At 51.1% G+C, this 27,946-nt stretch overlaps 12 protein-coding genes across 12 annotated transcripts; 6 read left to right on the forward strand and 6 right to left on the reverse strand.

Moving 5' to 3' along the window:
- Nucleotides 1-742: 742 nt before the first annotated feature.
- Nucleotides 743-1,306, reverse strand: COCVIDRAFT_102220 (hypothetical protein; the record flags this gene model as incomplete). The annotated part of the gene is made up of 1 exon (XM_014700025.1): nt 743-1,306. The coding sequence occupies one exon, from the start codon at nt 1,304-1,306 to the stop codon at nt 743-745; it is 564 nt and encodes a 187-aa protein (XP_014555511.1).
- A 533-nt stretch (nt 1,307-1,839) lies between these two features.
- On the forward strand, nt 1,840-3,675 carry COCVIDRAFT_27565 (hypothetical protein; the record flags this gene model as incomplete). Its single annotated transcript, XM_014700026.1, has 4 exons — nt 1,840-1,885; nt 1,932-2,098; nt 2,150-3,506; nt 3,560-3,675. The coding sequence occupies 4 exons, from the start codon at nt 1,840-1,842 to the stop codon at nt 3,673-3,675; spliced, it is 1,686 nt and encodes a 561-aa protein (XP_014555512.1).
- A 246-nt stretch (nt 3,676-3,921) lies between these two features.
- On the reverse strand, nt 3,922-5,632 carry COCVIDRAFT_102188 (hypothetical protein; the record flags this gene model as incomplete). Its single annotated transcript, XM_014700027.1, has 2 exons — nt 3,922-5,175; nt 5,228-5,632. The coding sequence occupies 2 exons, from the start codon at nt 5,630-5,632 to the stop codon at nt 3,922-3,924; spliced, it is 1,659 nt and encodes a 552-aa protein (XP_014555513.1).
- Nucleotides 5,633-6,380: 748 nt separating this feature from the next.
- COCVIDRAFT_102169 (hypothetical protein) lies at nt 6,381-7,726 on the forward strand (the record flags this gene model as incomplete). Its single annotated transcript, XM_014700028.1, has 2 exons — nt 6,381-6,495; nt 6,564-7,726. The coding sequence occupies 2 exons, from the start codon at nt 6,381-6,383 to the stop codon at nt 7,724-7,726; spliced, it is 1,278 nt and encodes a 425-aa protein (XP_014555514.1).
- Nucleotides 7,727-7,982: 256 nt separating this feature from the next.
- Nucleotides 7,983-8,918, reverse strand: COCVIDRAFT_102098 (hypothetical protein; the record flags this gene model as incomplete). The annotated part of the gene is made up of 2 exons (XM_014700029.1): nt 7,983-8,618; nt 8,670-8,918. 2 exons carry the CDS (start codon nt 8,916-8,918, stop codon nt 7,983-7,985), a joined length of 885 nt encoding a protein of 294 aa, XP_014555515.1.
- Nucleotides 8,919-9,404: 486 nt separating this feature from the next.
- On the forward strand, nt 9,405-11,187 carry COCVIDRAFT_16919 (hypothetical protein; the record flags this gene model as incomplete). Its single annotated transcript, XM_014700000.1, has 3 exons — nt 9,405-9,533; nt 9,593-10,695; nt 10,791-11,187. The coding sequence occupies 3 exons, from the start codon at nt 9,405-9,407 to the stop codon at nt 11,185-11,187; spliced, it is 1,629 nt and encodes a 542-aa protein (XP_014555486.1).
- Nucleotides 11,188-11,286: 99 nt separating this feature from the next.
- On the reverse strand, nt 11,287-12,240 carry COCVIDRAFT_38715 (hypothetical protein; the record flags this gene model as incomplete). Its single annotated transcript, XM_014700030.1, has 2 exons — nt 11,287-11,671; nt 11,768-12,240. 2 exons carry the CDS (start codon nt 12,238-12,240, stop codon nt 11,287-11,289), a joined length of 858 nt encoding a protein of 285 aa, XP_014555516.1.
- A 1,487-nt stretch (nt 12,241-13,727) lies between these two features.
- On the forward strand, nt 13,728-18,211 carry COCVIDRAFT_27571 (hypothetical protein; the record flags this gene model as incomplete). The annotated part of the gene is made up of 5 exons (XM_014700031.1): nt 13,728-15,235; nt 15,293-15,915; nt 15,969-16,628; nt 16,683-16,969; nt 17,024-18,211. The coding sequence occupies 5 exons, from the start codon at nt 13,728-13,730 to the stop codon at nt 18,209-18,211; spliced, it is 4,266 nt and encodes a 1,421-aa protein (XP_014555517.1).
- Nucleotides 18,212-19,555: 1,344 nt separating this feature from the next.
- COCVIDRAFT_16922 (hypothetical protein) lies at nt 19,556-23,229 on the reverse strand (the record flags this gene model as incomplete). The annotated part of the gene is made up of 2 exons (XM_014700001.1): nt 19,556-22,669; nt 22,720-23,229. 2 exons carry the CDS (start codon nt 23,227-23,229, stop codon nt 19,556-19,558), a joined length of 3,624 nt encoding a protein of 1,207 aa, XP_014555487.1.
- Nucleotides 23,230-23,642: 413 nt separating this feature from the next.
- On the forward strand, nt 23,643-24,362 carry COCVIDRAFT_102160 (hypothetical protein; the record flags this gene model as incomplete). The annotated part of the gene is made up of 2 exons (XM_014700032.1): nt 23,643-23,744; nt 23,796-24,362. The coding sequence occupies 2 exons, from the start codon at nt 23,643-23,645 to the stop codon at nt 24,360-24,362; spliced, it is 669 nt and encodes a 222-aa protein (XP_014555518.1).
- Nucleotides 24,363-24,465: 103 nt separating this feature from the next.
- COCVIDRAFT_27574 (hypothetical protein) lies at nt 24,466-25,423 on the reverse strand (the record flags this gene model as incomplete). Its single annotated transcript, XM_014700033.1, has 2 exons — nt 24,466-25,110; nt 25,172-25,423. 2 exons carry the CDS (start codon nt 25,421-25,423, stop codon nt 24,466-24,468), a joined length of 897 nt encoding a protein of 298 aa, XP_014555519.1.
- Nucleotides 25,424-25,781: 358 nt separating this feature from the next.
- Nucleotides 25,782-27,861, forward strand: COCVIDRAFT_27575 (hypothetical protein; the record flags this gene model as incomplete). Its single annotated transcript, XM_014700034.1, has 6 exons — nt 25,782-25,847; nt 25,900-25,994; nt 26,043-27,137; nt 27,190-27,380; nt 27,441-27,667; nt 27,727-27,861. The coding sequence occupies 6 exons, from the start codon at nt 25,782-25,784 to the stop codon at nt 27,859-27,861; spliced, it is 1,809 nt and encodes a 602-aa protein (XP_014555520.1).
- Between the last annotated feature and the right edge of the window lie 85 nt (nt 27,862-27,946).

The following is a 27,946-nucleotide window of genomic DNA, read 5'->3' on the forward strand; positions in this document are numbered from 1 at the left end:
AATCATGCTCTCTGCAAGATAGCCAGTGCACTGGCTGAGCTTAGCACCAAAAGAGTAATTTGTTCCCGTACTCAAGAAGCGGGGTGACGTCGATGTAACCGGTATGTCAGCATGGAAAGCCAATACGTGCTCACGGTCTGGGACTGGCGTCGGAATAAGATATGCAGGTCGAGTACTCCGAAGCGGTGTCGAACACCGATTGTTCTGAATCAATAATAAAGGCTCCAAAGTTGAGACGCATGCGGCATGCGTAGCTACAGGATATTAGAACTTAGTACCTCAATCGGATCGTCACATAACTCCTGAGGTTGGTTGATGATGAATGTGAATCAGAAGATAGGGTTGATAGTGGCGCAAGTACTTTGCTATCAGCCCGCTACTACAGGTATTCAACGAACCGAATTGCCTGCCACAGCGTCATGAAAGCGATGACTAAAACAAAATATTACTAGCTGTTATGCCAAAATACCCTCATAGCTGCACCATTACAAATCATAAGCCATGTTTCCTAATATGCAGCCATTGAACATCGGAAAATTCGAGGCCATTGGGCATGAGATGTGGTAAATGACGCACACATTTGCGAAGGCGAAGATGATCGCCATGTGAAGATCAATTCGTGGGCAAGTTCGTAGATGCGCTGCATGTGTATCCAACACTGATGCGCATCTGCCCGTCTATATACTCGGATAAAAGAAGAGAAGAAGAAGTGTGGCCTGAAGAACGAACAGAAGCCAATCTCCTAGAAGAAAACTACCGGATCGGCTTGAAGTTGGCTGAGCCCGGGTAATGAATCGTGTATGACAGTACAGAAGACGTCGTGTGATGCTGGTGGGTCATCTTGCTTATCCGTCAAAGGTGTGAGTCGCACGTTGCGCACCTGGTTCTTTGCCTCGGGACTCAGATGGCGTATAAAGTCCAAAACAGGCAGATAGTTGAATGCATAAAAATGGAATTGGTTCTCGGAATAGAGTACTGAGAGGCATTCGTGGTAGATAAGTCGGTTTGTTCGTAAGATGTCGAGAGTCAGGTGTGGGTCGGGATGGGGACGGCAGATCTTATTCCATTTCCGGCTGATGGACCTCGAGTCGCAATCGGTGTACAAGATGAAACGTTTGTTTGACGATGGCAAGACATATCTGAAAATCTCTCTCCGGATTTCGGATGGAATGCGAAGCAATGGAGGGTAGTTGTCCAAAGGCGAAATGGTCTCTGGTATGGATAATTGCTTTTCTACAGACTCTTTTGAAGGACGTGCCATACACCGTAGGCGGATATCGTCTGTGGATGTCGGTGTAGGCGCCATCTGTACACCGCGTTAGTACGACTAAAAAGTGCATCTACAACATGACCAGACCTTTTTGGCAAATGTCTTGGATGGCATGTTGGTACTACTGATGCTCACAAACAATGCTCCCAGGAGCAGGGGAGACAAAGGCAGTTCAGATCGCACTCATCAATCGAAATAGCGGTCACGAGGTCACGAGGGGCCGTTGAGAATGTCACTATGGATCAGGGCAGCAAGAGTGCGTACACTGTAACGACGACGCAACACGGTAGCGGGGGCCTTGGAGACAGGTGACGGCGTAATTGTGGTACAATGCATGGAAGGGCAGTAGAAGGCTGGAGGTAGGCAGTGGAAGCCAGGCCACGCACGGTCCGGCTGTCTTGGCAAAAAGAGACGTGCCCTGGGAAAATTCATGGGACGCGTCTGCGGGGAACAAGATACAGGTGCGCATAGCTTGACCGTACCCCTCACACCATACCGCCAGCTTTGTTCCCCTTGCAAAGCCTTCGACGACTCCCCTTTGAGTTTTTGTGTTTTTCGCTTCCGTCAACATGTCTTTTGGCGGCCAGACACCCACTATTGTGGTGCTGCGGGAGGGTGGGTGCTTGTGAACTTTTCATACATGTGTCGCTAACAATTGCAGGCACCGATCAATCGCAGGGTCGGGGGCAGGTCATTTCAAACATCAATGCTTGTCTTGCTGTACAGGCAACAATCAAGGGCACGTTGGGTCCCTATGGTGGTGACCTGCTCATGGTTGACGAGAATGGCCGGCAAACAATCACCAACGATGGTGCCACAGTCATGAAGGTAGACAAGCAATGTAAGCCCGTTGCTAGAGCCTGACCTAACAGTATACAGCTCCTCGACATCGTTCACCCCGCTGCCCGCATCCTCACCGACATCGCACGATCGCAAGACGCCGAAGTTGGCGATGGTACCACATCAGTCGTTGTGTTGGCAGGAGAGATTCTGAAGGAGATCAAGGACTTTGTTGAGCAGGGAGTCAGCAGCCAGATCATCATGAAGGGCCTGCGGAGAGCGTCACATCTCGCTGTCAACAAAATCATGGAGATCGCCGTGGACACAGCCGAGGGCAACCAACGGGATACACTCCAGAAGCTTGCTGCTACCGCCATGAGCAGCAAGCTCATCCACAGGAACGCAGACTTCTTCACAAAGATGGTTGTGGATGCCGTGCTCTCGCTCGACCAGGAGGAGCTAAACGAGAAGCTCATTGGAATCAAGAAGATTACTGGTGGTGCTCTCCAGGACTCCCTCTTTGTCAACGGTGTCGCATTCAAGAAGACCTTCTCGTACGCCGGTTTCGAGCAGCAACCCAAGAAATTCACGCAACCCAAGATCGTATGCCTGAACGTCGAACTCGAGCTGAAGAGCGAAAAGGACAATGCAGAGGTACGGGTGGAACAGGTCTCGGAATACCAGGCAATTGTGGATGCGGAATGGCAAATTATCTACAACAAGATGGAGGCACTTTACAAGACAGGCGCCAAGGTGGTTCTGAGCAAGCTGCCCATTGGCGATTTGGCAACACAGTACTTTGCGGACCGCGACATCTTCTGTGCTGGACGAGTATCGGCTGACGACCTTGACCGCGTATGCCGAGCAACAGGCGCCAGCGTCCAGTCGACCTGCTCCGACATCCAGAGCAAGCACCTCGGAAGCTGCGAGCTGTTTGAAGAGCGACAGATTGGTGGCGAGCGCTTCAACTTCTTTGAAGGCTGCCCTGAGGCCAAGACTTGCACACTGGTGCTCCGTGGTGGCGCAGAACAGTTCATCGCCGAGGTGGAGAGAAGTTTGCACGACGCCATCATGATTGTCAAGCGTGCGATCAAGAACCGCAACATTGTTGCTGGAGGAGGCGCAGTCGAGATGGAGATTTCTTCCTACCTCCACAACTATGCCGACAGCAACATTCCCCACAAGCAGCAACCGATTATCAAGGCATTCGCAAAGGCTCTGGAGGTTATTCCCCGACAACTGTGCGACAATGCCGGCGTGGATGCGACGGATATTCTCAACCGACTACGTGTGGAGCACAAGAAGGGCAACATCTGGGCCGGTGTCGACTTTACTACTGAGAGCATAGCGAACAACATGGAAAGGTTTGTGTGGGAGCCGAGCCTGGTCAAGATCAACGCTCTGCAGGCAGCGACGGAAGCAGCCTGTTTGATTCTGAGCGTTGACGAGACAATTAGTAAGATATTGGAGAATTGAGTGATGAAGAAGTGGACACTAACTTGTGTACAGAGAACCAAGAATCACAGCAACCACAAGCACCCAACAAGCCACTTCCGCCCGGTGCGGCACAAAGGGCACTCGGTGGGGGTGGTCGAGGCCGTGGCCGTGGCATGCCCCGACGGTAAATGGTTGAAGGGGACAGAGAGACAATGTATACCATGATAGAGGAATGCTGAAAGGTGTGCGATTTGTGAAGCCCGGCTGTCTATGAATAATGCCCAAAGACGACGACGACGACAAGATGACAAAATCTACATGATGAAATCCATCCAAGAGCTTATCCTAGCAAGAGATGCCCGCTGGTGTTCTTATGCTCTTTGTCTATTCTATGCAATGCAGTGCCGTGCAATAAGAGGCAGTCAGTGTGTGTACTAATAGGGCTTGATACCCCTTTCATCCCAGCTCATGCCATAGCTCTTGACTCTACTGAAATAATAGGCGCGATCGTTCTTCAAGCCAAACTCTGCCCAATCGTCCGTCAAGCGGTTGTAGCTCCAGTAACCCTGCCAGACAAGTCTGTTGATCTTTGCGTTCTTGCCGGCACTGCCGACGGTGAGGGCCATTCTATATATGTATTTGGGTGTTGCGCCAGGCGTCTCAATATGCAAAGTTCCTTCCTTTTCAGTCTCCACGTCCAGAGCCTCTTCGCCGGGCGTCAAGGGGATTTCCGGGCCACTGAGGCGCCAACGGCCAAGGACGGCGTCTTTCATGGGGGCGGTGGGGAGATTATGATGGTTTTTGTGCAGGTGCTCAATGTACAGATAAGGTACTACGTCTGGAGGTTCCGAGGTGGTCAGCAGCGAGATGCAGGTTCCGTCGCGGAGGAAACGTAGGTAGCGGAAGTAGGTGACAATGTGGATGGGCGAGTTCCAGGTTGAGGTTGTCGGTTGGGCCTGGCCGGGGCGCGCGTAGTTGACTGTACTGATGTAGCACCCGTTGAAACGGATGCGGGGTCGCTGGCGGAACAGCGTGCGGTAGCTGGGGTATGGTGAGGGAACCAGGAGCTGGGTTAGTGCTGCGGGAGAAGGGTCTGGGTCTGGAGTGAACTGTTCCGTATCGTCTGAGTCTGAGAGATTGAGGTTGGAGGTGCCCAGGATGATGCCCTCTTCGTCTTCGAGCGGTTTGCCGTCAATGCCACAGGTATAGGTGTAGTGCATGCCCCCAAAGCCGTACTCATCACCCAGGGCTAGACGTTTCCAGACTCGGTCTTCGGTCAGTACCAAGTAGGCGAGGCGTTTGCATACTTGGGATAGGCGGACAAATGAGGCGAGATCCTGCACGGCGAGCTGCTCGAGAATCTCGACGACTATTTCCTCGGGAATGCTGGCGATGGGACATGGTGGTGTGGGGCTGAGATCTGTTGGCGGAGGCTCGCCAAGAATAGAGGTTTGCGAGTATCCGCTGATTAAGGTCTGCAAAGAAGAGGAAAGGCCATGAAGGGAGTGGTGGGCGGTGTTTGGTACCGTGACCGAGGCATTGGAGGGATTTGGGTCCTGTGGTTTCGACACCGGTGCTGGGGCTGTCGATGAAGATGAAGCAGCAGGTATATGTTGTACTTGAAGTTTCTTGAAGTAGGATGGTGGATAATGTTTTGCTTTGTATACATCCTGTACTCTAGAGTCGAGCTGCAGAGAGTCAGCTGAGAAGTTGAAACACAACAATAAAAATGCAACCCACCTTGAAAGCCTTTCTATACAAGTCTACACTTTCCCCCAGATTGCCCTGGCTCTCCTTTTCTACAGCCTTCTCATAATGCTCCAGAGCAGAGGTAGGTTCTTTGCCTTTTGCAAGAGCGGCAGCGGTCTGAGCGGGTGTTTCATCCAGTCTCCGGCCATGCTGCTTGTCGTCGAGATTGTGGTATATGTAAGATTGAACCTCGTCGCCGCCCTCTAGACTTAATTTACGAGCGTGTGAGTGGGCGTGAGACTGAGCCTGTGTTGGGTTGGCCTTGGTTGGACGGGGCTTGCTCGATGATGCAGCAGGCGCCTGGGCCTTTGAGCGGGCGGTGACCTCTTCTCTCCATTTCCGACGGAAGGACTCCAACTCGGCCTCGGTGTTTGTGGGTACGTTGTTAGGATCCATGGTGTACTTTGTTGGCCGCCGGGGCGTGGTGGGTAGCGGTTAGATACGGGATATCCGAAGTCGCACGTGGTCACGGGACTTGCAGTTACGGTGGATACGGCGGGCGGGTGTGTACAATGGCAGTACAGGATGTACGCAAGGGGTTGAGTACATACAAATGTAGTGTGTAGTATGTGAGGAACCTAGCAGCACGAGGGTACCAAGAACCTGTATTTCAAGCACGGCACGGATCAAATGAAGTAGTCCGGGCACACAGCCGTGCAAGGGCGTTTGATGGGCAAAGGGCGTTCGCAGACGTCGACGATACACTGACGGGCGCCACCCGATGGTTAGTGTGCACCATGGTAGGCCGGCCATCTGCATCTGATAAGCTCCACGCCCTTTCGGCCTGTCTCCTGCGCCGGTTCGGCCTGCGGACCAATGAGCGGGCGAGCGCGGGGCTCGGCCATGACGCGCCAAAAGCCTGCAGGTCCGATAATTCACTTTTGTTGCGTCAAAGCGTCCCCTCGCCATCGTCACCACTCGTAGGCCGCCATCACTGCACGAGACGATGCCCTCCACGCCCCTCGCCTGCTCCTGGCATCTCCAATCCTCCAACTGTGCGGCTTCCGGCTAACACGTCCCCTCTGCCGGGACAAGCACGCACTCCGCCACTCGCCTACCTTTCCATTCGGTCAATAACTACTTGCTTATCAATTTCCATACTCAACATCAACCCGCCACCTTCACCACTACCACCACCACCACAATGGCTGCGGCCACAGCGCGAGCCCACGAGGCCGACGCCAACCCGGCCACTGAAGTCTCGCTGGGCCAGAAGATGCTGTCTGCTGTCTCCGGCAGTCTGCTCACTTCGTTGCTAGGTATGTCCTCTTTGCCCGCCTGCACATTCGGGTACTCCTCTCGCAAGCATTCCCTCTAACCCTGCCAGTAACACCCCTCGATGTCGTCCGTGTGCGATTACAATCACAAGAGGCCACCCCGAGCGCTGCCTTCTCACGACCCAGCGGAGCCACTGGCCCATCACTAACACAGTTTCGCGATCTACCTCCCAACCTCGGCATATCGGCATGTTGTCGAGAAGTCTTTTGGGTCAACAACAAAGCACCTTTCTGTGTAGCCGGACCTACAATGGCACCCATCAACCCCGCTGATTTACACTGCGCCGTAGAAGAGGTGGAACGGAGAACCATCAACAGCACATGGGACGGCCTGCGCAAGATTGCGCAGAACGAGGGGCCCCGCACACTCTGGCGGGGACTGTCTCCGACTCTGGTCATGACTGTTCCAGCAAACGTCATCTACTTTGCCGGATACGATTGGCTACGCACAGCCAGTGCATCACCATTGCGCCAGAACATAGCCGATCCCTATATACCCCTCGTCGCTGGAGCCACTGCCCGCGTCCTGGCCGCCATCGCCGTCAGTCCCATTGAAATGTTTCGAACAAGAATGCAGGCCGCAAACCATCCGGCAACCGCTGCTGGACACTTCCGTGAGACATTGGACGGCCTCAGGAACATGGTCGCCAGCCAAGGTGTCTTCAGCCTCTGGAGAGGACTCACTTTGACCCTTTGGCGCGACGTGCCCTTTTCTGCCATTTATTGGTGGGGCTATGAGACTACAAGGAATACTTTAACAGACCAAAGAGGAAGGAGAGCTGCAAGAGACGACGGGTTCGAGTTCCGCATGGGCCGAGGCGAAGAAAGAGTACGAAGAAGAAGCCGATCAAGAAGCCAGGAAAATCACCGCGATACCCTGGTGGATAGCTTTGTCGCAGGTGCTACCTCAGGAGCAGTTGCCGCCTTTGTCACAACGCCCTTTGACGTTGGAAAGACCCGGCAGCAAGTCGTGCGCCATATGGGAGACAGCGTGCGCGATGCCGCCAGAGCACGCCCAGAGGACAAGTCAATACCACGCTTCCTGATGCACATCTATCGCGAACAAGGCATGCCTGGCCTGTTCAAGGGCTGGGCTGCTCGTTGTCTGAAAATCGCCCCGGCCTGTGCCATCATGATCAGTTGCTACGAGTTCAGCAAGAAGATCGCCCTCGACATGAATGAACGACGAGAACAAGAATCCCGACATGCTTGAGCCTCAAGATGTGACATTGTCTATATTCTTTCATGGCTCGTGTAATTATTTGTCTGCATTGTGTATCATATTTTTTTTTCTTTCTTATGGCGGCGCATTGGAGATGGCGAAAAAGACCCACTCACGGTTGCATAATCGGCGTTGATTGCAAAGGTGGGCGACTTTGATTATGAAAGGACTGGAAAAGTTCTTCTTTAGCTTGTCTTGGACGTGCTTATTGTATTATGAGATAGTCAATTAGTAATAAAAAACCATGTTAACTTAGCTTAGCAATGTGATTCTTCTTCTTCAACCCTTCCAAGAAGCCCAGAAACGCTTGCTGACACTCTTCCGCTGCTGTCACATAAATCTCATGCCCAGGTTCGGATATCGGTACCAACTGACTTCCCGGAATCGTGTCTCTGAGAGCCTTCATATCCTCAACCTTGATAGCCGCACTGTGTGTTGGACTCAATATCAGTGTCGATACCTTAATCCTCTCTAACCACGGCCTCGCATCCAGCGTAGACAAAAACTCCGCATACTGCGCCAACCCTTCACCATCGCTAACCTCCACTTGCCCCAGATACCATGGCAAATACTCACTATCTGAAATGGGAATCGTGCCCGGTACCCGCGCCAGCGCTTCAGTCCACCCGCGCGCCCCTAGCTGTCGACACGCAGTAGGCCAATCTTTGTGGCCGAAAGCAAACATCTGCAGCGCAGGCGGCGGCAAATGCGTGGGCGACGAGCATACAGTCAAACTGAGCAACCGCTCTGGATGCCTTGCAGCAAGTATCTCACCCAATATTCCCGACGTTGATTCTCCCAGAAAATGCACTTTTTGCAATCCAAGTTGATCTAGCGTATCTATTATCTCCCCGATGATCGTGTCGACATTATATACGTAGTCCTTTTCTTCTTTTTTATCATTCTCAACAATTCCGTTTTCAGTTGATGAGACGGTTTGTTTTTGCCCGGGATAACTAGAGTACCCGTGTCCTCGCAGATCTCGTCTTACAACCCGGTAGTGGCGGGATAGCGCTGGGATCCAGTGGTACCAGAATGCTGAGTGGCGGCCGAATCCGTGTTGGATAAGAATTGTTTCGTGGGGCTTCCAGGGGTCAGTGAAGTCATTGAGGACGTAGTGGGACTTTTGGCCGTTGGCATGGAGGATGTATGTCCGGCCTGAGGAGGAGTGCTCAAGTGTCATTTTTTTTGTTGCTGATGTTGTTGATATTTTATCAACACGGAGTTGGAGCCAGGATCGTTAGGTAGGGAGAACAGGTAGTTTGATGTTGTTGAATCAGTGTTTCACTGGATATCTAAACGAACCATATGGGAAAGCCCACAAGGACTTTTGAATAAATCTGTTCAGAGAATTTCATAAGCAGCCGCTCGTGCAATTGCATAATTGTCGTATAGTATACACAATGGGTCAGATTAGAGGAACCCTGCGTCCCTGCCGCGACTTTGTGGGGCTGGGGCAATGCGGGGAAAATCCAGGGGAATGGGAATCATACACATCTACCCCACGCGCGGATCGATGCAACATCGCGATTCACTCAGAGGGGCAACAAGTGGCTCCGGTGAAGCCGAATGACCGAGAAAAGAATATGAATAGGCTGTGTTTGGCGTTGAATAAACAAGTCATTCTTTCGGTTTGAAATAGTCAAAATCATTAATACTATCTTCTGTCATGGCTATTTTGGGTGTTTTTGGAAGTGTTTGGGCAAGTCCCTTATATCTGAAAGTCACCTTGGTCATTGCTGTACCCATCCTCGTCCTTTTAGCTATATACTTCATTATCGTCCCAAATTCCATCAAGGTACAAACACCCTCACGTCACATACTTGACTACGAAAACTTAAGCAGCGAGAACAATAGGACCCACGACGCCGCCATCTCCCTCCAGGACCCAAAGGTCTCCCCTTTATCGGATCCCTCCTCGATCTCGCAGACAACGATGCCATACGCCACACAGTCAATGCATGGCGCGCGCAGTATGGCGACATCTACTACACCAAAATTGGAGGCACAGATTACATCTGGTTATCGTCACCCAAAGTAGTCAAAGACCTCATGGACCGAAAATCCGGCATCTACTCGTCGCGCCCTCCCTCCCCTCTAGCCCAGGATGTCGCATCCGCAGGCCGCCGTCAACTCTTCATGCCCTACGGCCCGCGCTGGCGCAGTGTCCGCAAGCACAGCCACGCCCTACTCAACCTATCCACCAGCACAAACTACCAGGTAATACAAGACTTTGAAAGCAAAGTTCTACTTAAAGAACTACTGCAAGACCCCAACGATTTCATGGATATCAACCGCCGCTACTCGGCCAGCGTCATCATGCGCGTAACATACGGGTACCGGATCCCCAGCTGGGACGATCCCCTCATCAAGCGCATCTACAGCGTACTCGACCGCTTCACCGAGATGACTTCGCCCGGCGCATGGGCCATCGAGTCTTTCCCGTCCCTGACATGGGTCCCGCAGGCGCTCATGGGAAACTGGCGATCCTACGGCCAGCGCGTCTTCGAACAAGATAGCGCTGTCTACGTTGACCTGTGGAACAGGCTCAAGAAGGAGACCGACGCCGGCATAGCAAAGGACTGCTTCACAAAGACTTTCTACCTTAATGATCCCGCCAAAGCGGGTATCGATGATCTCGCTGCGGCGTATACTTGCGGCGGCCTTATCGAAGCAGGCTCCGAAACCACGGGGACGACGCTGAATAACTTTATGCTTTGTATGGTGTTGTTCCCTGAGGTGCAGAGGCGCGCGCAGGAGGAGCTAGATCGCGTGGTTGGTAGTGAGAGGCTGCCGCAGTGGGAAGACGAAGCCAATCTACCATATGTACGGAGCGTGATAAAGGAGGTGATGAGATGGAGGCCTGTGAATAAGTTCGGGATGCCGCATGCAACTAGTGAGGATGACTGGTATGAAGGCATGTTTATCCCGAAGGGAAGTGTTGTCGTGTTGAACTGGTGGTAAGTTCATTTTTCCCCTTTCCAACTACATTTGAGTTGTCTCTCCTTCTTCTTGTGTTACTACTACGGAAACTGATTGCAACTGTTTCAAACAGGGCTATACACTACAATCCCGATCTATGGTCTAACCCAAGCGCTTTCGATCCTTCTCGCTACCTCAACCACACCGCGTCCGCAGCACACTACATGAACACCGCCGACCCCTCTGAACGCGACCACTTCTCTTATGGAGCGGGCAGACGCGCGTGCCCTGGTGTTCACGTTGCTGAACGCTCTCTCTTCATTAATGTATCCCGCGTCCTCTGGGGTTTTAATCTATCGCCGAAAAAAGGCAAAGACGGCAGTCAAGTTCCCGTCAATGCGAATATGGAGCCAGGCTTCTTCAGCGTGCCTCAGCCGTTCAAATGCGATATCCGGCCCCGAAGCGAGAAGCATACCAGTATCATGCGGGAGGAAAGCAGGATGGCAGAAGAAAAAGGGTTGGATTTTTAAATTCGAGAAGAATTGATTTTCTTTTCTTACTTTTGGATTACGAAGAGTGGTTTCCATAATATCATTTTCCATATCTATTAACGAAATCATGACGTTGTTTTAATACCCATTCCTCTTTGGTGGCTCCTTGTACCCTTCGTTCCAGATCTTGTCGCTTTCGAGGCCAACCCACCGCTGACTTTCATTCACATAATCAACAGGCTGTCTGAAATAGATGTTTTCTTGGGATAACTCTACCGCCTGGCCCGTCAACTTATCGTCCTTCAAAAAAGCGTCAATAGCCTTGAGCACAGTCGACAACGGGGTAATGTGCTCTTTTGGCCAGCGCGCCGCTACTTCTGGGGGACAGAGGTTTGTCGGGATGAAGGCCGGACAAATGGCATTGACGGTGATATTTTCGTTGATGAAGTTTGGGGCAGAAGCCCGGACGAAGCCTACGACGCCGTATTTGCTGGCTGTGTACTGGGGGCATTGTGGCATGAAGCTATGTTTCTTCTCGTTAGCCCAGCTCTATGACTACGTATCGTCCGTTCTTTGCCCTTGAACAAACATTTGCGAAACAGAAAGAATAAATGCTTACTACAACCCCGCCGCACTACTCGTGGCAACAAAATATCCTTTCCCCCCACCCGCCTCCTTACTCCTCCTCACATAATACTTGAACAGCCAAAGGCCCTGTATCACAGCCTCAAGATTCACATCTATAGTCTTTGTATTCAACCTCTTAACCAGTCCCTCCTCATCCACCTCTTCCTTGTCCATGCTTTCATGAATATTCTGTCGATCGTCGATTCCAGCATTGGCATGGCAGAAATCGAGGCGGTTGCCGCCCCATTCATACGCGCGTTTGAAGAGCTGCGCTTGCGATTTGTAGGATGATACATCTGTTTGGTGGAAGAGGGCATCTTTGCCTAGGGCCGAGGCGACGCGTTGGCCTGAGGTAGGATTTAGGTCGGCGATGACGACTTTGTAGCCTAAGGAGTGCAGGTGGGTTGCTGTTGCTTCTCCGATGCCTGAGCCGGCGCCTGTCACGATGGCTACGGGTTTGGACATTGTTGCTTTTGGGGACGGGTCGAATGGGGGATTTGGCCTGGTGTTGCTCGTGGATCTGGAGATACAATATGCACAAAGTTATTGACTCAACAGAGTCTGTGTTTTGGATTCGAGAAACGGCAACGCGAGAGACGAAATGTTCACGCAAGAGAAGACTGTGTACTAATTCTGTTTCCAGTGAGTCCTGGGAGTAGGAAATGGGATTTGTGGGGTAACAAGTGCCGCTGCAACAATGGATACAGAGACGTTCCGTCAAAGGCCCACATCCGACGTCGCATCTTTGCCGGGCCCATAAGTTCTCCGATTGTGCGAGTCGCTGTCGTTGCTGGGCGCGGATATGGTGATGGAGTGACCCCACATGCGACTTGCTGGAATTGTCGTGGGGTAGTTTGAGATACCCCTCACTGAACTACTTGAGACGTGTGGGGTGAAAGTGGTCGGACGTAATTGTGTGGGACACCTCGCAAAGCATTCCACGCAGTATAGTAGCGGTCACAATCAGTTTCCGGTTTCCTCATCAGCTTTGTTCTCACCGCACGGTCTACGCGACAGGAATCCTTACACATGTGTGCCAGTAAGTTGCAGGAGTGGATGTATAATGCATACTGCGTACCAAATCACATGATTACACGCAACAACCCGTCACCCTACAAGGGTGATAATCTTTCATTGCCATCTTAATTACAGCATCAAGGGTACAGTCAAGTAGGCGATCGACGTAGACATATTGTGCTTAGGCTCTGCATGCTTGGGTGGCCGTGCATACTTTCCGTCGTGTAGCCGAGAGGCGTGAACTCGTTCTTCTGTTCCGCACGTCTGCGTCCCTTAACTAGTAGCTGACCCAGCAAAGTCGTGTACAATACAAATACGCAGCATAGACTTGGGGACCCATCAGTCCGAGGCGCACAAGCCCCGCGAACTCTAATCAGACTTCACTCGAGCGCCTCGAGGTGCTAGATGGACCATTTAAGAGCATTTGCAGCCGCCAATATGAGGTACTCTAATGGTAAACGCCATAACTTCTTTAACTTGTCTAGTCCCGACATTGGCATCTACTGAAAGTCTAAAACTGTCGTCTTAAGTTAAGCCTTAATATTCTCTGTTAAATGTAAGGCTTAAGCTAGATCTACGTCTATTTACTAAGGATAGCTTTGATTACAGCTTCTCCTCTCCTATTCGCTATAAACAGCTTACCTCTACTACCAGTGACATTATATGCCTTCTCCGGTCGAACTGTTTGATTCTGAGTTCGACCTCAGTCGTTTCCGTGCGTCTGCAGCGGCAGCCCGGCGCTCAACTAGTGGTAGCATCGACGGCTCAGTTCAGCCTGCCTGCGCCTCACTGACAGCATGCAGCCAAGCAGTGGGCACGTCGCAAGGCTATGGGACTGAGGGGTTGCTAGGCTCCCATCTCATCACTTGTATACAACTGTCTCTGACCTTCCTAACAACATCATTTCCGGTAGCCTCCTTTCGTAACAACCGCAGATGGCGCGCCTGCTACGTCCTGAAGACTACACGGTGGCATGGTTGTGCATGCTGCCCATCGAGCTTGCAGCGGCACACGAGATGCTGGACGAAGTGCACCAGGATCTAGAGCATGGATCCAATGATGATAAGAACCTGTACTTGCTGGGGTCTATTGCGGGACACAATATCGCGATCATGTGCCTACCGGCAGAACATATTGGTCACAGCTCTGCGGCAGTTATGGCGACGCAGATGATGGCCACATTTAAGAGAATTCGATTTGGGCTAATGGTTGGTATCGGCGGAGGAGTGCCTAACGCAGATGCAGATATCAGACTTGGGGATGTAGTAGTTAGCCAGCCAGACAAGACGTGCGGCGGAGTAGTGCAGTATGACGCTGGTAAGACTACAGCAAGCGGATTCGTACGGACAGGGTCGCTTAATGCACCGCCGCAGGTGCTGCTCAGAGCAGTTGTTAGGGCGCGGACGATGATGCTACGTGGTAGAAGCAAGGTCTTTGAACATATTGCTAAACTTGAGCGTCTTCCCCAGTTCCGGTATATGAAAACGGGGCCTGATGTGCTCTTTGAAGCCACATATGATCACGAAGGCGGGAAAACGTGCGATATGTGCAGCATGGACAGACAAGAAGCAAGGCCGCCACGTCACAGCGAAGGGGGGATAGTGGTCGTGGACGGACAAGAAGCGAGACAGCCACATCACAGCGAAGAAGGGATAGTGGTTCACTATGGGACAATCGCATCGGGAAACCAGATCATAAAGAATGCGGCGGAGCGAGACAGGGCTAGCGCAGAGCTTGGTGGTGTTCTCTGCTTCGAGATGGAGGCAGCAGGACTATCAGGAAGCTTCCCTTGCCTTGTCATCCGCGGTATATGCGACTACGCGGACTCGCACAAGAACAAGCAGTGGCAGGCATACGCGGCTGGGACGGCGGCAGCGTATACGAAGGAGATACTATCAGTAATATCGCCGGCGGAGGTAGCCATGTCGCGCATAGTGGAGGAAGCAGTGAAGGCCGAAGGTCTCCTTGACGACGTTACAGAAGGAGACTTGCAGCCTCCATCGCTCAAGCATTCTTTCGCGCAAGCCTCCACCCTACCTATCACAGTCTCCCAAACCTATGACTTCTCTGACATGATATGGAGCTCAACCGGTAAAGACTCTGAGATCGTTACTGATGCCACGAATCACGCAACACAGGACTCGGCATTGAATGAGCCAAATGAGGAACAAAAGATATCTCCGCCAGAGCTGTCTTCAGCAAAAACAGTTTATGCGCCATCAGCAACGTTGACGACACCTGCCCTAAGGGGTAAGGGATATACAGGCAAACTTGCTGAGCAGTTGTTTGGAGTAGTCAACTGCACTGAGCTGACCCGGGATGCTCTGGACCACCTCTCACAGTCGCTACCGGATCTGCTTCGGGCCTTCGCTGTGAAGGTTGGGTATCAAGCTTCATCACCAATGCACCGTGACGTTATGTTTTATGTTCGAAGAGATCGTGTGTAGGTTCATCACAGCCCACTCTTGCCGCATTCACCATATGCTTACGTTGGCCTCAGGAGCGTGCAACAGGCATTCCAATGCCTCATAGACGACGTGTTACAGCCCGAAGAGCCTGTGAAATTTGACGAGGGACTTGGCCGGGACGCCATCGATAGGTTCATGAAAGACACGGAGGAATTTGAAGATGTTCCTGAACAACAGATCGATGCTGAAGCCGCGGGTCCTGAACAAGATGAGAAACAGCAAGATGAGAGCCAAGAACAAAGCAAGATATTTGACTTTATACTACAAACTCGGGCTTACAAATGGCTTGTTGATACACTGAGAAGAGAAACGATATTGAAGCGGGCGAGTCCTGACCTCATGGAACAGATTGGGGCTCGAATCCGAGGGGTACTGCTTTCGTATGGCGATAAAGTTAGTAGGAAAACCCCGTCACAGGAGTACGAAGCAACATTTGAGTTACTCTGGAACCCTCCACACTATCTCAAGGATCAGCGGCCTCATGATGACGCAGAAGAGGTATTGGGTGACACCATCACGCTTACTGGAACTGTGAACGACGCACAAGCTTTGACAGCCCTTGAGTATCTTTGCCAAGTCTGGCCAGACAGTGGGATGCATGTCATGCAACTAATCACCGATATTGTATGCCAGGATTCGGAACATATTGCAACTAGTGAGTGAACCTTTGGTCTTCCTAAATGCCCGTATTCTTATCCGATTTTCCAGCTAGTCTACTAGACGGGACGCAATTTCAGGCGCGCATTGAAGACGCCAAATTGATAGTCAATGTGGTAGGCTCAAGTGAATCACTTGCCGAGGCCGGGCAACAGCTTGCCTGGCTGGGTGCGGCTCTTCAATCGCCACCAATCAAAACAGGCATAGCACTTTGTGTTCCGTTCATTCGAGAGTGCTATTTGATGCACGATCCGCCTCCAGTCGAGGTATCTGAGCAAAGACAACGAGGCAAGATTTTCTGTAGATTTGACTCCGAAGTCAAAGCCCCATACATGGCGGGAATCGAGGGTTCAGGGCTCTGCTGGCATAAAATGTTTGCTAGCCCAATCCTTGTGGGTGGATTTCCAATTCTCAGCAAGCCGGAACCTAAACTGGGACTCGAAATGTCACTTGACCTGCTGGCTGGTATGGTTGGCGCTCCTCAGGTACTGGGAATCCAAGGGAAGGTCTTCCTGAAAGGCTTTTCCACCATGCTAGTCGGCGTGAGACGTTTGGATGACCTGCTGATCTGGCATTTCTCGTTTGATGAAGAGGGCAACAGGATATCGTACCTTGATGTGCCGCTAGGACAAGCTTGCAATATGAGCGTTGATCAGATAAATGACGTCCGACATGTAGTTGGCTGGTCTAGGAAGAGCTCATACTATGCTGGTCAGTATGGTGGAAGGAGACGTTGAATGAATTATTACTAACAGGTCAAATCAGGCGCTGAAGATGCCGATTACGATATCAAGGGTACAGACCTTCCACCACCCCGGGCGGGAGCTCTATTAGAGAAGTTCACTTTCAATCTTGGCAAGGTCTTCACAGCAGGAGCAACGATCACTCCACGGGTCAAGCGAATATCCCCTCACTTCACTCGCGACGCATACGAACAAAAGCTTATGTGGATCGAAAAGAAGTACGTTGTTTTATGGGACGAGGAGACCAAAAGAGGCTGGCTTGTCAACGGAACAAGCGCTCTGCTCCACTTGGTTCGCATGTCGCTCAAAGTATACAAGAAAGACTACTCTCAAGAGCTCTTGTTTGATTAGAGTATGATGCAGAACGAAGCTGAACACGATGCTGCATCCGCAAGGAAAGTCCTCAAAAACGAACGAAATAGGGATCTTGAGGTTTGGCGCGGCAAAAGTGAGAATGCGACGGGAGCAGAACAGAAACTTCCAGTACAAAATCAGCCCAGCGCGGCCCGCAAAACAAATAAGTCGAAGTACACCTTTGAAAACCTGGTAGAACAAAAATGGTCCGTTCTCGAAGTTCTTATGGAAAGCCACAAACAACTCGCGGGGCTAAATGGTATCAACCTCAAGTTCCGGATCAGAAGACATCTCGAAGGTTGGAATTTCGAAGACCTCGCTGGTGAAAGCGACCCTGAACCACGTGTTGCGACCCTAAAAGCAGTGGGCTATGGTTGGGTTGATTTTGTTCACTCTTTGAAGGCCATTACGCTATTTGGCCGTGGATTCGGGAATATCATCAGACCGTCAAAGTGTGAGAGAATCTGTTCCCAATGGTCACAGCTACCAAAGGGCGAGTATCACCTGGCAGCCAGTCTACATGACTTGGACGTCATAATGAGCAAGACCAGAAAGACGGAGCGAGGAGATATTGAGATTGTGCGAGGGTTGCTATGGCATTCTCCAATAGATCCTTTCACACCCTGCAGGTGCCTCGGCCGCGGACAGATGGAAGAGCCTCACAAGCTGTGTATGGAGGGCCATGATCCTGTACAAGCGTTGTTCCCCAAGGCATTAATCAAAGGCTCAATGCTCTTCCCGAGCCCTCGCAAGCCGGAGACCCTGAACAATAACGGGGCGGTTGTCTTTGGACATACAATGTCTTGGACTTCTAACCACAGGATGGCCCATATCGGTGGTGTCTCTTCCGAAGAACACTCCTCTCCAGATCATTCAGATCCACAAAGAACGGTTTTGAAGGCCGACACGCCAATGACGAGCTTGGCTCTGAACCAAAGCTATCCCGGGCAGTTGGGACGGACATATGGAGAATTAGGATATACTTTGCGTTCTGTCGATATCAGTAAAATGACTCCGGAGCAGTACACGATCAGGCATGCAGATACCCTTATAGCAAACAGGCAGCATGACACAACCGATACTAGTGAGGAAGAGATAGAGGAACTTGAGGATAGCTGGGGAAAGATGTGGTGGGAGACTAGTCAACTTTCACGATGCGGACCAAAAAGGGCGACTGCACCTGAATCTAGAAACTAGAGTAGTGTGAGACAAGCCGTAGCAAGAGCAAGAGTAGCCTTTCCTTGAATTTCTGGGGCTTCTGTACGCTATCTAGGATCATTATATTAAGTCCTAGTTAGAATGCCGAACAAACAGTGGTGATGGAGCTGCTAGTGTCAGTCGAAGATCTGGCTGACATGCTTGTCAAGGTAGCCGTCGAGTCAGATGAAGCACTCAGCTGATGCAACACCGACACTGAATTCTTGTCAGTATACCCTCCCTCACAAAGCCATTCAATCAGTAGAGAACCGAACGAACGAAAATCGGACTCACCAGCATCAGCACTCTCTCCAAATCCTCCAATGAATTTATTCACCTATCTCAGCGCACACTGCTGGTCTCTAACGCTATTGTTCCTAGGATATCCCGCTTTTATGAACTCCTCGCTGGTCAGGTTACCCAGTATTCCCAGGTGAAAATTGATATTGACCACGACAACAGGCACATGCATTTCCACAGACATCTTAACCAACCGGCAAGGATCATATTGTAGCTAGTAGGGCTCACAAATGATGAAACAGCCACCATGAATAAAAATCACAACTGGCAATACTCCAAACACAGGAATGTCAGAAGGAATAGTCACATTCAGATTCAAGCAACTCCGTGCCTGACATGGGAAGATCCAGACCGCTGTCAATACCACGCTGTACCAACGTAGATTACTCAAAGGCGCAACCATCCATTGCAGGTGCGCAAGGTCTGTTGACCCAACACACCAGTCTTGCAAACACACAGCCTACAGCCTGTACATACAAGAGCGTTAAGAAAGGGGGAGAAGTAAAACTCAACACACTCTGACTCCGTCACATCCACCTTTTTCCGATCCGTGCTTAGTGACCAGCTCACACCGTCCCCCTCCAAAAAGAAACCCTTCAATAAAAGCCTTAAATCAAGCTCCATCCTGGGTCTGAAGCTCAGATCCTCATCCTCTAGGATCTAGATCCAAGTGGGAACCAGCAGTTGCTCAGCCTCGCACACATACCAGGGGATCCGAGTACTTGGTTGAATTTTCAGAATGGTATGCGTTTGTGTGTTTGCCCAACTACAGAATCGGTGGACGTAGCTAGAAGAGGCAGATGAGGGTGAAAGTATGGACTCGGGGCTAGTGTGCAAGATCCGCTTGAGCTGCTTGAGCCACTTTCTGGTTGCGTAAGTGCAACAAGAGTAGAGAGAGTAGAAAGAATGCTGGTTTTCCTATTACCTTTAGTTTCACTACAAGAGTGTTAGCATATCAAATTGCTCAGATCTGGAATTGTAGTTTGGAAAAAAAATGCACTTGTTAAATTCAAACGTCGATACTATTTACAATCCCCCCCAGGCTCAAAACTTCGCGTCAACGCTCTTCACGAGATCCCCACCCAGCCTCTTAATCTCATGCACAATTGCCTCTTTATTCACCTTGATCTCAGCCTTGTCCTTCTTCCCCACCGGCACACTGTTCCACCCAACCTTGATCTTCCAACTTCTCTGACCCGTAACAACCGGATTCCACAGTCCCACAATCTTATCCAGACTCTCTGGATCCCAGAACCACAGCACTGCATCACCATAGACTTCTGAGAGTTCTTCGGCGAAGAGCTGGGGGAGGGGAGTTGGTGTGGGCAAGGGACTCGATGACTTTTGGAGATCGAGATTCTTGAACTGGGTGGCGGGTTTGTGAGATTTGGATGATTTCAGGCTGTGTTTTGAGGAGATGGAAATAACGATATCGAATTCCGATATGCTGGGAACGAAGAGGGGCTCTGGGCTTAGAGCATTGTATGCTTTAGACGCGTCCTTGTTGTTGCTAATATGCTTCAACAAGCCATCTTCGTCTGCGCGAACAGCCTGCGTGGCTGCTTTGGCCAGAGCTGTCAAACGAGCAGCAACAACCTTTTCTGGTTTTGCTTTGTCTGTCCAAGTCGTGCCTTCTTCATCAAGGTTGGTAGCTGCGAAAAGTACAACACGATTCATGGCAGGATCGATTCGTCGCCATGCCTCGAAGCGAGTTCGTAAGCGGTCCAGATCTTCTGATTTCATGCCTTTCAGAGACGTGTCTTCAAGATTGGCAGGATTGGCAGAAAAGGATGTTGAGAAATCCACGATCAAAGGAACATGGCGCCAGTCCCAGCGACTGATCCACGATAATGTTCGTAGGAAACCTGTTGTTGCCGTAGATGGTACAGGCCACGGCTGTGGCTGTAGGAACGTCCGTATAACAAGTAACTCAATGAGCTCGGGCGAAAAGTGTGGTGCGAGCAGATGTGACGCAAACCATTTCTTTGTCAATCGTATCGCTGGTGAAAGTGCCAAGAATCTGGTACAAAGTGTTTGTAGTGCTTGTGAATGTTGAGGCGATTGAATGAATTCGCGCTTGTATAGTGCCAAAGAAGCGGCAGCAGACTCGCGCGATTGAGTGTCTAATGATTTGTCCTTAATTTGGCGTTCGAATAGCGTAGGCTCACGGTCATGGTAGATGCGAATGCGGAATGTGAAGCCCGTAACAACTGTTACATCCAAGAACGCCTGGTTCTGAGCCGGTTGTGAGGGATTTTCCATGCCAACACGGGCAATATAGCCAGACTCCAGTCTATGTAGGAGCTCAGCCATTCGGAGGAGGAAAGCAATCTTGGTCCGCTGGATGGCGCACAAGTCATCCGGCCAGCGTCCAGAGCCTTCAAATTGCAATACGACTGATGCTGGGGCATGGCCCACAGTGGGAACGTCAACAGACGCATACCGTAGTTGTGGATCGGCAGCTCTTAGATGGCGAAGTTGAAGTGGCAGCTCTTCCAAGTCCCGAATGTCTTTTTCCATGGCACTAAACGCGTTCATAATGGGGAGAAATGGCGCGGTCCCAGACTGTCCCTGCATACGGCCTGCTGTTACAAGGTGGCCGAATGCATCAATTGTGAACCTGGCTTGCTCAGATACTTGTGTACCATGGTGTCTGCCAAGTATATAGAGAACAAGTTGCTCCATGACAGATGCTGCTGTGTCCTTGACCGTCCAAACAACACTCTCCAGAATACTTCCGTCTTTGAAGCGTCTGAGCTCAGCTTTCTCGCCCCAGAACTTACGGAAGACAGCAGCCTCCTGTTTGTTTTCTGCTGGAGGTCCATGATCTATGGTACGAGTGACGTTGGCAGGATCTGTTTCGAAGTTGATAAGGATGCTTTTGCTTTGCTTTTCCTGAGGGCGCCTTGAGGATACCGACCAGCTTTCCTCCTCGGGCATAGTGAACGATATAGCAGTGATACGATCGGTCAGCGCACGGGTCAGGGTGCTGTGTATTTTTCGACAAGTCTCACCAAGCTGCGAATCGTATTCTTCGCTTCCAGCTTCGAGACCGAGGGAGGCAAGGGGAATCTCGAGGGTTGCATTGTAGCGGTACTTGAGCAGTTCAGTCTTCAAAATGAAGGCTGCATCAAACTGATCGAATACGGAATCGCTCAACATGTCGATAGTAGCCTTTGCTTCTGATTGCAGACGCTTGTACGACCAAGGGGTCATCTTGAACAACACATTCTGTCCTCGTGGTCCGTCAAAAACGACGGGGGCGGTCTCTGCCTTGGGGATAGTGATGTTGGATGCTTGGAAGATGAATGGCTTCTTCGTTAGATCTCCACGCGACAGAAACTGCAGCGTCGACTTGAATAGTTGATAGCTGCTGAAACTTGAAGAGACTGACTGAGCACCTGTTCCAGCATTTGGTTGAAGCAGAATAGCCATGATGGCAGCCCACTCAAAGTTTCCGAACCCTCCTTTGCGAATCTGGCTGCCAAATCCGCGTTGCTTCAGCCAAATGCGTCCCAATATGCATGCATCCTTGAAAGCTTCAGCCTTTAAGGCCGTGCCGTGCAAGAGCTTGAGGTATGCTGTAATGTTCGCGTCAGATTGCAGGCTGTTGTTGTAGAAAGGCGTCGCCGCGAGCGTTTTGCTGGAAGTTTCGTCTTCGCTACCCTTGGGTCGGACACAATTGGAGGTTGGGAGAAGCTTATTCTGAGCAAAAGTGTGTTCTGGAAGCGCTACTAGTACGTTGATCTGGCATTTTGAGCTAGAAAAGTCGTCCGCATCGCCGTTGCCGCTCGGTCGGACGACGAGAACAGGCTGAAGCTGGTTCCCATTCAAGCGGTCAAAGAACAAATCAAACTTGTGCTCTTTCGAGGCCTTGATTCCTGCCGCCAAACAAGCCAAATAATATGAGCGCTTGTAGAAGTATCGGTGGTTCAGATAGTCTTTGTCTTGGAACAGACTCTTCGGCATGGTCACGACAAGATCAATCGCAAATCTCTCTTCGGCTCGAGTCGCAGTTTTGAGGGGGTAGCTACCGGTTGCGTTTACGCTCGCAGGTTGTTCGTATTGCAGTTTGTACAAAGCATCTTTCGGTGGGCGAGGGCTGGGGAACGGAATCGCGACGCCAGCTGATTTGAGCGCCTTTTCGGCCTCGACAATCTATAGCATGTTAGTACTCGCTGATGATGCATATAACGATCGTGGCTTACTGGAAGTGGGCCGCGGCTAGGAATCTGCTCGATTACAGTCTTGAGGGTTCGCATTGCATTCTCAGCAGGTGCCTCCTTCTTGCCGTACTTGAGTTTGACCTGCTCAAGCAGCTCGTCTACCTGAAGCTTGAAAATGTTTGACTTGAAGGAATCCGCAGTGTAGACGCCGTCCTGGAGACTGGGTGCTGTCCGCTTGGGTGGCTTGGGTGCGCTCGTGGCTTTGGCGGTTGTGGCCTGCTTCTTGGTTTCCTGAACGCTCTCCTCAGCTTCGGAGCTTTCTTCCTCGTCTTCGCTCATATTTTTATCTTCATTGTCGTCATTGTCGCCATCCTCCATCTCTTGCGCGCCGTCCATGGAGAGGTCGTCGCTCTCGTCGTGCCCATCTTCAGCGTCGCTTCCATTCGAATGCGCAGCGCTGTTGGTTTCGTCAAAGTTGGCAAAGCTTCCTTCGCTCTCTGCTTCCGAGTCGCTGTGCTCTAGCTTTCTTCGTTTAATTGCGGGCGGTGCCATTTTCGCGTGGTGGAGGTTGTCGCATGCGACGCGAAATTTCTCTGGAACTTTTCCCGCGGGAGTGCCTTATCGATAAGCAGGGATGTAGCATGTTATGCTTGGGTGCTAGGGTCATGACAGCTCATGCGCGTCTCTTTATGTATGACCCCCTCACTCAGACTCGGTGAGGGGAACAGCTTGCCACAATATAAACTTCAGTTTTGTTTCCTTGAGTGATCATCCCGGCACTCTAATACGTTCATGTAATACTATTCATTCTGTGCGAATCTGCCTGCCTAGCCGTACACTCTTCACTGCTTTCCATCTTTGTATCACCACCCACAGTGCCTTTCTTAACAAAACTTAGCCGCACTTGCGGTCCATTCTTCTTCACCAGGTCTACGCGTAGCCAAAAACCAAGCAGAGCTTTCAGCATGGCCTGGCAAAGCTCTGGTGACACTAATGAGGCTCTCGTCACCAATCTTGCGAGCAACAAGCTCATCAAGTCTGACAGGGTCAAGGAGGCAATGTTAAAGGTAGGAAGCCTCAACACCACAGGTAAGGTGGCAATCGATGAATATGCATAGGTCGATCGCGCGCATTATGCCCCATCCTCGCCCTACGAAGACTCGCCCCAGCCCATCGGCCACCGTGCGACCATCTCTGCCCCGCACATGCATGCCTCGGCTTGCGAATCGCTCCTCGACTATCTCAAGCCTGGATCCAAGGTCCTGGATGTTGGCTCAGGCTCAGGCTACCTAACCGCAGTCCTCGCCAACCTTGTCGCACCCAATGGAACGGTAATTGGCATTGATCACATTCAGCCCTTGAACGATCTGGCGATAGCCAACATGTCCAAGTCGGACCAAGGCCGGAAGATGTTGGAGTCGGGACAGGTCAAGTTTATTACTGGAGACGGGCGAAAAGGTTGGGCCGAGGGTGCACCATACGACGCTATCCATGTTGGCGCTGCGGCTGCCGAGCACCATCAGGTCCTGACTGACCAGCTCAAAGCACCAGGGCGCTTGTTCGTGCCCGTCGCAGAGGGCTGGGCGCAGCATATCTGGGTAATTGACAAGCGAGCGGACGGAAGCCTCGAGCGCCAGAAGTTATATGGTGTGCAGTACGTGCCCTTGACAGATGCGCCTGCGTAAGTTGGTCAAAATGGAAGTTTCAACAACAAATCCAAGCGGACAGAAGCTTGAGTCTGCACATGCAGGGCGTGTGAGCCACCCTATGATCAATCCATTTGTACCATTACTGTGCCACCAATCCCTCAAATAGTTCGTCTCTTCGCTTTCGCACCTCGTCAAGTTTGACCTCTAACTTGCCGACCTCTTTCCTTGCAGCCTCTTTATCAGCAGGCAATCCAGCAAACTCCGCGACTTCCCTCTCTATGCTTTCTACCTTCTCTCGAAGCCCATCCAGGGCTTTTTGTTGCTCCAACATGTCATTTATAGCTTCTGCAGACGCGATGTTCTTGGAGCCTGGTGTCATGCTGCGCGACTGTGATGACTGGAAAGACGACAGCTTGTCCTCGTATTCTCGTATCTTGGTGCGAAGGTGCTTGACTTGACGTGTTTGCTCGGTGGTCTGGCGCTGGAGATTCGCGGGGGTTGTGAAAGCAGGATTCGTCTGGAGCTCGTGCAGTTGCGTCCGAAGCAGAGATTGTTGCTTGTCGACGTAGCCTTGCAGCGTTGCGATGTGTGCGAGCTGGTTGGTGAGATTCTGTGAGGTGGTCGTGTTGTAGATGAGAGTGTGCGCGATCGACTCGGGGTTCGCAGTGGGTGTATTGAGAGTGACTGCTGTTGACGCCAACGCATCAAGTGCCTGCTCGCCCTCGGGCGTGAGACTAGCTCTCAGCCTAGACAATATACGCTCGTCGTCGTCGTTCCTTTGGACCTACCGTTGTGAGCAGCGTGCTCAGAGCATGGTAGCTGAAGCGGACCTGTAGCTCTCATACCTCATCCAGCTCGCGGAGCGCCTCTCTCTCTACTCGTTCGAAGACGGCTCTCTCCTCGTCGGCCCTTTCGTTGGCTACTGACAGCTCACGTAGCACCTTGAGTGTTTCGTCATTGCGCTCAAATGTCGGCACCGTGCGCCCAGCATACTTGTACGACAGCCACGAGTCAATCTGCGCCCAGTCCTGGGCTTGCGCGCGTTGTTGGCGCGCCTTTGAGGGCGAGAAGAGGTCCGAGGGTGTGAGCGAATCCATGGCTGTGTATAGAAAGTGGTGCGGCCTGTGTTGGTGGTGCTGAGTGTGTTCAGGTTATGCTAGACTAAACCGCCTGGTGAGCACTCACAAGTCCAGGGTGGGGCTAGAATGAGCATGTACTACGTAGCAGTTGAGGTGCACAAAGTAGATGCACCGACACTCCGAAAGGCGGACAGAGACCCGGAGAAACTGACTGTTTGCATTATCGATAACCTTATTTTCCAAGTGCCGAAGTCGGAGCTAATCGGCTTTTGGTATAATCTCTTGGGTGACTGGACTCATTGCCCCATACATATCTGATTTGCCTTCCGTCGTCGAGTTTTACACAACTCTCTCATTGTTCTTGACACACTCAAAAATGTCGCCGATGTTACTCGAAAACGACGTCGAAGTCGGCGAGAGTCTTCCGCCGGCAACCGAACACGTGCGTGTACCTTTCGTTACCCAACACTGCTCTTTGGACTAACACGTGATAGGCAGTGAGTGTTTCGCTGCCAACATGGCGGGCAAATGTAGGTTACGAGGAAGGTGAAGAATGGGTTCTCAGCAAGATGAAGACAGGATATCCGAGGTATGTGGCGGCGAAACACACAGCAATTATATAACTGACCCCAGCCAGATTCTTCATTCACAAAAGCATACAAGCATTTGCAGCAGCGATTGCCGAGAAACATGGACGTGAGGATGAGAGTGCTATGTTGTTTCCAACACATTCCACCGCATCGAGATGCCAGGAGTTCATTTTTCAACAAGTGCCTGAGCTAGATGCATCGCAAGTCCGGATTCTCGACTTCTTACCAACGGGTGAGAAGGCAAGATCAAAAGAATTCGACGTCATATCTCCGAGAGTATCTGCCGTGCTCTTTCCGAAAGATCGCTTCAGCACAGCAAAGGCTTTCTGGCAACATTCTGGTGACGGTGTATCGAGTCGGAGAGCAGAGTTCTGCGCCCAGTTATTCAGGGAAGGTACCTTAGTAGAAGCTTCAACGCTCAACGAGCCACTGCGGGCACCCAAAGGTCCCAGACGGTACCAAAAGAACACTTCAGTTGACCTCGCTCTTTCGGCTGATTCCACAAATGGCAACGGAGAAGTGCAAGATCCAACTCGGTTTGTAGAAGAGAGATTTGGACGCAACCTGGACCTCTCCAAGACCAAGAAAGCCAAGCTGGCAGTTCGAAGACGTATTGCAGGTTCTCTTACTGCAGATGTCGAACTGGCCGAGGCGATGAGTCTGGATCAAGATGCTGCAAGGACTAGACCAGTTGCAGACTTTTCAGAAGACGATGTCTATCTGTATCCGACCGGAATGAGCGCAATCTTCAACTCTCATCGAAACCTACTAAGGGCAAAAGGCTCCAGAAAAGCCATTGTGTACGGATTTCCCTATATCGATACACTCAAGATTACTGAAAAGTTCGGCCCGGGCTCTCAATTCTACGGCTTTGGCTCCTCGGAAGAATTGGATGATCTGGAACGGCGATTGGAGGGCGGCGAGAGGTTTCTAGCTCTGTTCACAGAGTTTCCCGGAAACCCTCTTTTGACATCGCCTGATCTTGAGCGGATACGCAAGTTAGCCGACAAGTATGATTTCTGCGTTGTTGTAGATGAGACAATTGGAAACTTCATCAATGTCAATGTGTTGCAGTTCGCAGACGTTGTAGTTAGTAGTTTGACTAAAGTCTTTAGTGGGGACTGTAATGTCATGGGTGGAGGGTTAGTACAGCCAAACTCCTATTTGCAACGAATATCAACTGACATGTCACAGCCTTGTGCTCAACCCAAAAGCGAAAAACTATTCTCTCCTCAAACGCACTTGGGAAGAGGACTACGAAGACAACCACTGGGCTGAAGATAGCATTTTTCTCGAGCGCAACAGCCGAGATTTCGTCTCGAGAATCGACCGTATCAATGCCAATGCAGAGGCAATTTGTGACGTGCTGAGCTCGCATCCGCGTGGTAAGTTTTTTCTTGTTCGACTGTGTTTCATCGAAGTCGCTCTAACGTTAAGCAACATAGTCAAACAAGTAAACTATCCCAAAACATCGCCTTCGCGCCCCTACTACGATAGATGCCGGAATCCCACTGGCGGCTACGGCGGTCTGCTCTCTGCAACATTCCACACCAGAGCCGACGCTATTGCTTTTTTCGACAACCTCGACACTGTCAAGGGACCTAGCCTGGGCACAAACTTTACGCTTAGCTCGCCATATGTGATTCTTGCACATTATGGGGAGTTGGATTGGGTAAGTGTTCCGAATCTCCGTGAAGTATGTCGGATGTACTGCTAACAAATTTGCCATAGTGTGCCAAATGGGGCGTGGAAGCAGACCTTATTCGTTTCAGTGTGGGATTGGAAGAGACGAGTAAGTTGGTGGATACGTTCAAGAGGGCGCTGGCAGCTTTGCCGGCGCAGGCAGCTGGAGAGACGAAACAGTAGGTTGCTAGTCATGGTGAGTGACGGTTAGATATCCAATCAAATTCTGTGGGTTTTCATGATATCTTGATTGTTTGAATGATTGGCG

This window comes from Bipolaris victoriae (genome assembly GCF_000527765.1).
Source record: "Bipolaris victoriae FI3 unplaced genomic scaffold scaffold_54, whole genome shotgun sequence".
Lineage (NCBI taxonomy): Eukaryota > Fungi > Ascomycota > Dothideomycetes > Pleosporales > Pleosporaceae > Bipolaris > Bipolaris victoriae.